Genomic DNA, 12,130 nt, shown 5'->3' with positions numbered 1-12,130 from the left:
CTAGCGAAACATATTATATCCCCCCAATGGAGAATAACCATGGTTTAAAGCTCTAATACCACTACAATTCCACTTTTGATAAAATGGGCATCCACGTATCCAACAAATAACAAAAAATAAATATAGTTAAAAATCATCTGGTAATTGTATATACTAATGCACATAGTGTGAGGAAAAACACACATGAACACAACTGTCAGTTCAAAGTGAAGGCCACTTTTCTAATGCACTGGTTCCCAAATTGTGGGGCTGATTCCCCTTGGGTGGTCTTAGAGAATAATATGTTTCAAGACAACAGATTTCATACCTGTACTGCAATTCATGGTCTTACTAATAAAGAATAACCATTTGGATTGAGATCAGAGACAGGCAATATGATTTTCTGCAAGGTTGGGTTCTTGGAAGACTTTCTGACAGTTAATGACTGAAGGGATTGTCCCAGCTAATGGCTTTGTACTGTTTCTGACACAAGTTGTTCTTGAAACAGAGACTAAACTACATGATATCATAATGAATTTAGCACGTGCTTCCCGGAAGGTGGGGGTTTTTGTCAAAGGACATATTATAAAAAGGCAGTTTCTCAGAAATGTGTGCCATACAGAGTCATATCTGTTGAAACTGAGAGAATACCATAAAGTCTAGACAGACAGCAAGATAGTCTGAATTCCAAAATGGGGGCTTCTCCAGTGAATATATGGAGGAAAATCTAGAAGACTTCTTTCCTATTGATGAAGCATCAGAAAGTTGAGTCACACAGCACGATTTACAAGCATTGATGCTGTTTATTAAAGGACCAGTAACATCAAAAAATGAAATTGTTTTAAAGTAATAAAAATATAATTCAGTGTTGCCCTGCACTGGTAAAACTGCTGTGTTTGCTTCATAAACATTACTATTGTTTATATAAATAAGCTGCTGTGTAGCCATGGGGGCAGCTATCCAAAGGAGAAAAGGCTCAAGATACACAGCAGATAGCAGATAAGCTCTGTAGAACATAATGTTATCTGTTATCCATTACTTATCCTGTGCCATATAGCCGTTTTTCAATTTCCGCCATTGCTACTCAGCAGCTTGTTTATATGAACTATAATAGTGTTTCTGAAGCAACCACATCAGTTTTACCAGTGCAGGGCAACACTACATGGTATTTCCATTACTTTAAAACACTTTCAGTTTTTGGTGTTACTGTTCCTTTAACAGTCTGACACTGGCTGCAAAGCTTAATATGAAAATGTTAATTAAAAATGAAAGAGAACATGTCTTTCCTTATCAAATTTGCTTATTAGTTTGAAAATGAATATCCATACTAGGAATACCCAGCTGTGCAAAATGATTCAGATCCCTATATCTATTCATTCACTTTGTGGTGTACACTATTACAGTTTATTCACCTTATACCTATTACTGCTCCCAGGCCAATAATCTGATCAATCTAAATGAACCCAGCATGCAAATGGCCAAATCAGGTACAGATCCTCTCGCATGGCAACCTTGTCAAATGAGCGTACCATAATGGGGCATTTTCCACCTACCGGTATATATACTACTTTTGTCAAGAAACACATCAAAACCATGCTGCCACCAGCACTGGACACCTTACAGTTTGCATACCATCAAAATCGCTCAACAGACGATGCAATAGCCACCACCCTCCATCTGGCCCTCTCTCATCTGGACAAAAAAAGACACCTAAGTTCGAATGCTGTTCATAGACTTCAGTTCAGCATTCAACACTATCATTCTTCAGCATCTGATAGAAAAGCTGAGCCTGCTTGGACTGAACACCTTCCTCTGCAGTTGGATTCTAGACTTCCTGACCGACAGACCTCAGTCAGTCAGGATTGGAAACATCATCTCCAGAACCACCACACTGAGCACCGGAGCCCCTTAAGGCTGGGTGCTTAGTCCTCTACTGTTCACTCTGCTGACGCATGATTGTGCAGCCGCGCACAGCACAAATCACATCATAAAGTTTGCTGATGACACGACCGTGGTGGGTCTCATCAGCAATAATGACGAGTCACCATACAGAGAGGAGGTGCAGTGGTTAACAGACTGGTGCAGGGCCAACAACCTGTCTCTCAATGTGGACAAAACAAAGGAGATGGTTGTTGACTTTAGGAAGACTAGGAGTGACCACCTGTCACTGTACATCGACGGCTCTAATGTGGAGATCGTCAAAAGCACCAAATTCCTTGGTGTCCATCTGGTGGGGAACCTCACCTGGTCCCACAACACCAGCTATTTAGCCAAGAAAGCCCAAAAGCGCCTCTACTTCCTGCGCAAGCTGAGGAAATCCCATCTCCCACCATCCATACAAAAAACCTTCTACAGATGGACTATTGAGAGCAACTGAGCAGCTGTATCACTGTCTGGGCTGGGAACTGCACTGTCATGGAGCACAAGACCCTACAGAGGATAGTGAAGACAGCAGAGAAGATCATAGGTGTCTCTCTTCCTTCCATCACGGACATTCACACAACTCGCTGCATCCATAAAAGCCACCAGCATTGCGGCTGATCCAACACACCCCTCACACTCACTGTTCACACTCCTGCCATCTGGAAAAAGGTACCGAAGCATTAGGGCCCTCACTACCAGACTGTGTAACAGTTTCATCCCCCAAGCCATAAGGCTCCTGAATACTCAGGGACTGGACAGATCTCTCCCACACACACACACTCCATCTGACCTTACTATATACCACAACGTTACACAGCCACTGTATGCCATTGTATAAATAAATAGCCATTGGATACAATTGTTCTCTATGAACACATCTGCACTTTATCATGTTCTTTATAATGTTCTTACTACTATCATATCACAATGATACACCCATCATGTCTGACGTTTAGCATTATTTACTTAACTTATTACATCTGCTGAGTGTGCACTGTATTGTCCTGTCCCTGCACTATGCTGTCCTGTCTTGCAGTTGTATATTTTTGCACTTGCACTTTTGTCTGTTGTCTGGTACATCTATGTTGTGTTGTGTAGCACCATGGTCCTAGAGGAACGTTGTTTCGTTTCACTGTGTACTGTACAAACGTATATGGATGAAATGACAATAAACTCACTCTTGACTCTTGAGCAAAAAATCAAACAATATATACAGATCAATAAATATACATACATATAAATGTGTACTGAATATGTCCTGTTTATTCTTTTAGTTTAAAAAAAATACTTTTACTTCTTTCTAATAATAGTAATCATACTTGCTATGTTATTATTAATTAGCTGAGTTAAACTACTGAAAATGGCCTCTGTATAAACAACCTCTGCCTTTAGCCTTTGTTATGTCTGTTTTTGCTAAAATTTAAGTAGAAGTCCATTTAGTAGGGGGCTTAGCCGTATATTGTGAATCTAATTATCTACTCCCAAGGACAAAACATGGAGGAGCTTCAAGAAATAACAAAAACATAGATTTGTTTTGATTAAAGCAATAGGAAACATATATACAGCATAAGGTCTATTAATTGAACTCATTAATTGTGCTCAGGGTGTATGACCAGCTATAGTTTCGAATCACAGAGCTCTCCGCCAGCTATCAGTACCTGCATAGTGGATTTTACTATTGAATTGGGATTGCAAAAGGTTGTATTTTATTTTTTTACTAATCAGCAACAGCATTGGCCAATAATAATGTATTATAAGAGGCTTTAGAAATATATATCTATTTCCTGAGAAAATTGCTATAGAGATTGTAAAATGCTTTCATGGTGTGTCTAGCCTTTCCAGATAAAGGAATGTATTCACATGTTTAATAATACACAACACTGCTATTTAATGTGGTATAAATCTGTCTCAGACTCCTAAAACTATGTAGCACAAACCAAAACTGGCTTCTACTATACTGTTTCCAGAGTCAGAACCAGGAGTGAGTCCAGATAACAGAAACAGATAAATACTGAAATCAATAGCAATTACATTTACAAATAGCTTTAAACCCATTTAAACATTTTGAGTTCACATTCATATTGGAAAGTTGCTGAAAAATACATTTTCATTCTGCAGAACATATTCTTTTGGGTCACTTTAAGTGATTAGGGAGATGAATGGCTTCTTACAAAACTTAATGGAGTTTGTAGAATGTAGATAATTTGCAGTTGTAAGTAAACCAATCTGGGATACTCCCATAGTGACATTTTCTTTAACTAATCTTGCTTTAACATCTTGCTTTATAAAGAGACTATTAGTGCCAGCTTGGGTGCATACTCTTCAGGGATTCCACTCCAAATTAATTTATCTGCAAGGATTACGCTTGTTTTAGAGTCCTGCAGCAGGTCGCAAAAAAAGCGGGCACCCTGCGGAATGAGGGGAGGATTTTCAGGTGCGGGTATACCTGAGGGTCGAGGGTCTCATCTAAATGTCTTATCTTATGTAATATTGTCTATATTATACTCCTTTTAAAGTTTTACGAAAATAGTTGTGGTCCCTGCCCACTTTTGATGACATCACTTCCGGTTTGCAGCACCGTCAATTCCTGTTTGATGGTGGTCGGCGGGTTGCGGGTCATGGATAAGGCAGTTGCGGGTCGGCTAGCGGATCAAAGTGGCTAAATATGCGAGTTGTGGTTCGGGACGGGGCTGCGGATTCGGGTCTTAGAAATTGGTTCCGCGCAGGACTCTAGCTTGTTTATTAAACCATTTCTCCCTTCCCCCCCACTTGGTTTTAAATAAGAAAGTTTAATTATGTTGTTTCATAAGACTTTGCAAGGCTGAGCAGAATTCTACAAGTGTACCATATATATATCTATTTAAATGTTTTTTTTGTTATTGTCTGATATCTCAGCTTGCATTTGTTCATTTACATCTGATTAGCTCAGAGTACTGAAACTATACTTGCGAGAGAAACAACTTACTTCCTTTCTCACGGATAATTTCGGCTTTGTTTGGCATCCCTGTTTCCTCGTGCAAGTGGCCATTATGAAATGTCTTCAGATATCTGTAAGCATCGGAGGATCTGCAAAAAAAAAAAAAAAAAAGACAAAACATATTACTTTCTATTTCCACTTGTACAAACGGAAGTTTAACTGTATTCCCAAGAAAGCATAATGTTACTTCTGGTTAACATGGACTAATGTTGCCCCAGCACATAAACCCAAAACAGCTAGTCAGAATTGAGACGTTCAGAAGTCAGAAATATCTCTACAAATGTAGTTTCTATTTCTTTAATTAACACGGATGCCAAAATCAAGGCCAAAAGTCATGGTCATGAGACATTTTAACAAAATCCTTCTCCCATTCAAATGGAACAACACGTCCCCAGAGTAGCGTGGGAAAATCGCTTCTGGCAAGATCTGGTTAATAAAGAGTTACAAATCCTGAAGCTCAATTCGGAAGTCAGAGGCACCTAATCCAAGTTGGACCATGTGTGGGCTTCATATAAATCTTACCCTTCTCCTTACTGTGATAGGACACACATACCTCTATGGATTATTCTTGTCAAATTCTGCATTTGTACTGACTCTTAGGGGGTTTGTTACTAAAATACATTTTTTCTATTTTTTTTTAATAACGAATGCTCAACCAAACTCCCATCCATGATTTTAGCTTATTTATTATTAAAATAACTTGAAAAAGTCTGGTCGGGAAAAAACTCGATAAAATCGAGAGAAATACTCAACTGAGTCTGACTTTTCTCTCTAATCGCTCAATTTTTTCGGGTTATTGCTTGAAAACCCCATCTTTTTCGGATTATCCTACTAAACGCAGAGCTGACCACGAGATCTTCAAAGTGGGATAGGGACATCTGCCATTGGCTTATACATGCCGAAGTGACCAACTGCATCTCAGGAAATGTTATTACTTATTGTACGACAATCTCGTGTAAATGATTTAGGCAATGGCTTGCATATAGGGGCAGCACTTGTAACTGGATATATAGGCAGCTATAAAACACCACGTGTTACTGCCCCAGGGCTAGTGCTGTTATAGTTAGATTCCTTAGTTAAGATTGTAAATTAATATGTCCTAATTATGATATCAGTTAAATGCCACTAGTTTTGCCCAGTGTTTCAAGGAGATGGTGCACAGGATCCTTTCCAAGTTCTCCAAATACAAAATGCATGCAGTATAACAAGAGCTACTGACGTTATAAAAAGTAGTAGTAATGACCAACAGATGGCGCTGTGTGATATTGCAGTCACTGTTATTCTATCATATAACCAACAGAGGGCGCACTGTTATTCTTTCATATAACCAACAGAGGGCATTGTGGGATATTGCAGTCTCTCCCCAAGTGAACAGTTGGTATAGGAATGATTAAAAGTGACTGCAATCTCAGCTACTCGGGTCGGGTACCGCTGACCCGTGTATAAGCCGAGGTAGACTTTTTCAGCACATTTTGGATGCTGAAAAACTCGGCTTATACTCGGGTATATATGGTAGTAGAACAGTCACTCCCAACCTTACACAATGTTTTAAAAGTATGATAACCTTATTTCACTTGGGGTCACCTAACATTGAGAAACAGTGAGCCATTTAATATCAGATTTGTTTCCTATAGGAAAACAACTGCCTGCAGATGTCAGGGGCAGATATTACTATGTATCATCATCTCTTGCCAGCTATTCCCTTAAGTGCAAAATAGCACCAGAGCTACTATCGACAACAGATAGTCTGCAGTTAGTTTCCATTAGTGTGCTGCAAAAATAAAAGTATTTGATTGGCCACTAGAATGTTCATAAAAGTTGCAATATTTACAGAAATGGTCCTAGATTCCATTTTTTGCATTTAAATTCTGGATAAAGGGGGATTAGCTTTTTTTTTAGCCATCTACAGACAGGACAATGAAAGTAAACATTCAATTGGTTGCCATCGGTTACTGCCCAGGTGCACCCAGTGTTTATAAATGAGCCCCACGAAGGGGAGAGTAAGTATAGCAAGGCAAAAATTACCGGCACACAGGACACAATGCAAGTGGGGGAAACCCCTGCCTGTTTATTGAATTGTAACGTATAGAATAAGTATAAATCAAGTATAGAACAATGAAGCATGTGGGAAAAAATACAGTGCAAATAACATGTAATTACATGCCAAAATAGGTCGATATTGAATAAAAGTCTCAGATCAGCAGTGATTTTGGGTTGTCTGGATGATACGGATTTCAGTAATCAAACACTTCCTTCTGCATCTCTGATTTTTGTTTCTTAAAGGGGTTGTTCACCTTTGAGATAACTTTTAGTATGTAGAGACTGATGTTCTGAGACAATTTGTAAATGGTTTTCATTTTTTATTATTTGTGGTTTTTGAGTTATTTAGCTTTGTATTCAGCAGCTCTCCAGTTTGCAATTTCAACAAGCTGGTTGCTAGAGTCCAAATAACCATAGCAACCATGCATTGATTTGAATAAGAGACTGGAATATGAATAGGAGAGGCCTGAATAGAAAGACAAGACATACAGAGCATTTGTTTTTAGATGGGGTCAGTGGCCCCCATTTAAAAGCCGGAAAGATTCAGAAGAAAAAGGCAAATTATTCAAAAACTGTAAAAAATTAATAATGAAGATGACTTGAAAAGTTACTTTAAATTAGCCAGTCTATAACTTACTAAAAGTTAACTTAAAGGTGAACCACCCCTTTAAAGGGGGCAAATCACCTTTACTAATAATAATGACTTTTTACAATTGTTCCGGTTTTTTTTCTTCTTTTAATTATAGGTTTAATTATCTGTTTAGAAACTCAGGTCATTAGTTGTGGTGTACTACTGAAAACTACAGGGGTCATTTCCGAATGGTAGATTAGGAGTGCCCAAAAGTGCAGAACTTTGTGCCCCAGAGATAGCACAACGCAGGCAATAAGGAAGCAAGAGCTGCACGTCTTGTCTGATGAAGTGGATAGAAGTTTAAAGGAGAAGGAAAGTTACTGAAGCAGTTTATTGCCAATAGATTAGCTACAATAGTGCAAGCTATAACACTATATTTATTCTACAAATGCTTTACCATACATGTGTAAACAGCTCTAGAAACTCTGTTTGTTTAGCATAGCAGCTGCCATATTAGCTTAGTGTGATATCACTTCCTGCCTATGTCTCTCCCTGCTCACTCATAGCTCTGGGCTCAGATTACAGCAGGGAGGATAGGAGGGAGGGCGAGAGGGAGGGAGGAGCAAACTGAGCATGCTCAAGCCCTGGAGGTTTATGCTGAAAACAGGAAGTCTGATACAGAAGCCCATGTATAAACTATAGAAAACTAGAGAGGGATAAGAACAGCATGTGCATAGTGTAGAGGTTAGAAGGGAGGAAAAAAGAATGGGGCAAAAAAGTAGATGGGAAAATATAAAATGAAGAATGAACAGGGATTGAACAGATTACATGGAAAGTTAAAATAAAAATAAAGACAAGTCGCTGGAGGGGAGAGTTGAGGAGAAGAGAAAATGAAAAGTAATAAAAAAAGACAGAAAGATGATGGAAGAAAAACATGAAGAAAGTGGAATTCAAAGTTTAAATTAAGAAAAATTATGGATATATGTATTGAAAAACAAGAACAACTGCTTCAAAATAATAATTTGGCAAAAATAACTCACCAGCAGATAAATATTTTTAACATGTATTTATAAACATTAACATTATTTATGCCAACTTATTATTTTGAGGCGGTTGTCCTTGTTTTTCTGCTGTGGGTACAATAACCAATAACCTACCCAAAAGAGCTAAAAGATTGTAAAGTGTGTATATTTGTCATATAGTAGAATTTATATGCCACTGTCTACCAATGCATGACAACAATATGGCCTTACTGATTAATATTAATCAATTAAGCACAGCTGAAACCGGCTGAGAACACTGACTGACTAATGTATCTTAGGATCTGCTAAATATAAAATGATTTATTTGTTTCCCCTTTAATATGGACAGCACTGTGCTTAGAGAATGTTATCTAAATAACCGGTTGAACTGCTGTGATACTGAATAATTGTGCACAGAGTTCAGTGCCAAAAACATTCTGGTAAAAACCTGGTGAACTGAATCTAATATGATGCACTGCACTTGCAGTCGAAAATAACCTTTGTGTTTATTAGGAATAGCCACAGAAGGACGTTTCTGGATTTTGGGAACGTGTGTATGTTTGCTTGATAATGTTGTGAGTGTTTGGAACAGTCGTGGAGGCCTATTTATTAAAGGTTCGATTTTAGTGGTTTTAGAGGTTTTTGAAAACATGACTAAATTTACTTTCTCTAAAACTATAAATGTCATGACATTTATTAAAAAATCCAAATTAAAAAAAAAAAGTATGAACGGAAAATTTTGCTGAACAATCAAAAAAAAATACAAATACCTCTAAAAATTCAAATTTTTTGGACAATTCCTAACAAAAAAAATCCAAAAACCTCTGAAAGTCTGAAATGTTTTAAAAAAGTCCAATAGGATCAGCGCAGCTGCCATTGACTATAGGACCTTGACAACTTGCACCTGGCAAAGTTTTGTATTAGAGGTTTTCGGTGTTTTTACATTTAATAAATCTCAAATTTTTAGAGCTTTTTTTTTAAAATTTGAAAAATCATGAATTTTCAGGGATGTGTAGAAAATAAAATCAAAATGCGATTGTTAGTAAATGGGCCCCATAGTGTTTTTTCAAGGGTATGACATGGAATTCAGTATGACTGATGTGCTAGATGAGATTATTTTATGATACCATATCTCATATATTATGAATACAGCAGTGTGCTTAGTAATTCCCATTAGTTCCCTTTTCATGAGATTTGGTATTTTAGCATCTAATAACAAAGCAGAGCTGTCAACCTTCCCTATTTTATCCGGAGTTTCCAGATTTGGGTCTCCGTCATTTTCAAGGGGGTTATTTACTAAACTCTGAATGCAAAAGTCTTTTAGGAAAGGTCTGCGAATGTGTGTGACATCCCTGCCTACAACACTTCCAGGTATGTTCCAGGTATGTAATGTTCACCGTGTTCTGCAGTTTGGTATACAGGTATGGGACCTGCTATCCGGAATGCTCAGGACCTGAAGTTTTACGTTTAAAGGATCTTTCTGTAATTTGGATCTTTATACCCTAAGGGACATATTTATCAAGGGTCAATTTTAGCATTTATGGGAGTTTATAAAAAAACGACCAATCGAAATTTATTAAAAAAAATAAATTTGGGTAAATAGGATCGACCCGCAAACTCAAATTGAATTAGATTCGAGTTTTTTTTTTAAATTTGATTTTCAAAAGTCCACCAAACGACTCCTGAAGGAGGTCCCGCATAGGCTAAAACACCAGTTCAGCAGGTTTTAGATAGCGAATATTTGACTTTAAATTCTTAAAGGGACATGATAAATTTCAAAACTTAAATTAAATTTGGACTATTTCCTAGTCAAATTACATTAAAATAAACTCGAAATTCGAATTTTCAATTCAACCCTTTATAAATCAGCCCCTAAGTCTATTTTAAACATAAAATAGACCCAATAGGCTGGTTTTTCCTCCAATAAGGATTAATTATATCTTAGTTTGGATCAAGTACAAGGTACTGCTTAATTATTACAGAGAAAAAGGAAATCATTTTTTAAAATGTGGATTATTTGGATAAAATGGAATCTATGGGAGATGGCCATCACATAATTCGGAGCTTTCTGGATAATGGGTTTCCAGATAATGGATCCCATTCCTGTAATTACTGTAGTTCTTTTTTGGCTCTGCACTGGGAGTGTAGCCGATTGCATATAAAACTTCATTCACACCTATATATTGTTGTACCCATATGTGAAGAGATTTTTAAAATTCAGAAAGCAATGCTTTAATTCCATTAAAAAAAAATATGACAGGTATGAGATCCCTTATCTGGACACCTGTTAATTTGAAAGCTCTAAATTCTGGGAGGCCATTCTAAGCAAATAATACTAATAATTTCCTTTTTCTCCATAGCTTGTACCTGATGGTAGCTAAGCTGCATGAAGCCATATATATATAACCTATATACCAACCAAAAGGCTGCCATTGTACATGGGTTAAAGCATCACAGGCAGCCAGTATAACATATACAATTACAACATCCAAATATATGAACAATGTTACAATCCCATACGTGTGAATATGAGGAATAAATATTTAATTACAAGCAAAGACAGTACAAAACATCAAAACATATGTGGAGGAGAGTCCCTCCAAGTCAGTCATCTGGTTTTTTGTTTATAATACATGAGATATAGCCTGTAAATGATATCCTTAAAAACGGTGCTTAGTAATGTCATCGTTTATAATTGGAGCTTAGTGATGTGATTTCTGTCACATGACTCACTGACACTTTATTATGTATTATAATAAATAAAGTACCCCCTGTTTGAAAATATGAGGATATTAGAAGTCACCTCGGGTTCCATGACCTGTATAAAGACACTCAGCATTCGGCCTCGTACTTTTACATGGTCATGGAATTAGGGTTGCCACCTTTTAGCCCCGTGGGGGCGGGACTTGGAGGGGCAGGACCATGATGTTGGGGGCGTGGCTATGATTGCAGTGTCAATCGTAGAGAATCCTGCCCAGTTTTCCTAATTTTGACCCGGCAGTGCTTCAAATTACCGGGCTGTCTGGGTCAAAACTGGACAGATGGCAACCCTACATGGAACTCCTCTGTAACTTATAATATCCTTATATTTTACAATAGGGGGTACTTTATTCACTATATAATGTTAATCGCCTCAAAGGTGAATCTGTGTGTGAGGCCTGTAAAATGAATTAAACTTTCATTGTAATCGTCATTGAAAGCTTCAAATAAGTGATGAATGCAGGTCAGCAATTACTAATAGAAGGCAATAAACCACAAACCAGGTACAAGCTTAGCAATATATTTATTTTTCAATCATCACAATTTAATTATTTTTCCTACATTTAAGGGCATATGTAATAATAGATCCTAAGTTTGCCTGGGTACAGAAAGCCATAGCAACCAATCAACAGGTTAAAAACAAACATGTTCTAGGTTGCCAAGTGTTACTGACCCTGGGCAATATTTAATTTTATTAAATATGGAGTTACTAGAGACAAACACCTGCACTCTGCCCTACAGGTCACTTCTCTACAGACTGCACTTTTATTTCTCTGTGCTTGATGCTTCCTTTGGTTTCTCTCCTCGCTCAGCAAACAGCCCAGAGCGAGCAATGACAAGCGAGCCAACTCAAAGCAA

General features: G+C 37.6%; 1 protein-coding gene across 2 annotated transcripts in view; it reads right to left on the bottom strand.

Annotated features, from left to right (window-relative positions):
• The window catches only part of akap11.L (A-kinase anchoring protein 11 L homeolog), a 33,379-nt gene that overhangs the window by 19,399 nt on the left and 1,850 nt on the right, over positions 1 to 12,130 (bottom strand). For both annotated transcript variants that reach the window (XM_018247310.2, XM_018247309.2), the window contains exon 2: positions 4,868 to 4,968. In XM_018247310.2, coding sequence (XP_018102799.1) covers positions 4,868 to 4,930 — 63 coding nt within the window. In that variant the 5' untranslated portion in view covers positions 4,931 to 4,968. The remainder of the gene's footprint in view (positions 1 to 4,867; positions 4,969 to 12,130) is intronic.

Source organism: Xenopus laevis, chromosome 2L (assembly GCF_017654675.1).
Source record: "Xenopus laevis strain J_2021 chromosome 2L, Xenopus_laevis_v10.1, whole genome shotgun sequence".
In the NCBI taxonomy this organism is placed as follows: Eukaryota; Metazoa; Chordata; class Amphibia; order Anura; family Pipidae; genus Xenopus; species Xenopus laevis.
The sequence above is the reverse complement of the archived record's forward strand: the minus strand, read 5'-3'. Positions and strand labels throughout refer to the sequence as shown.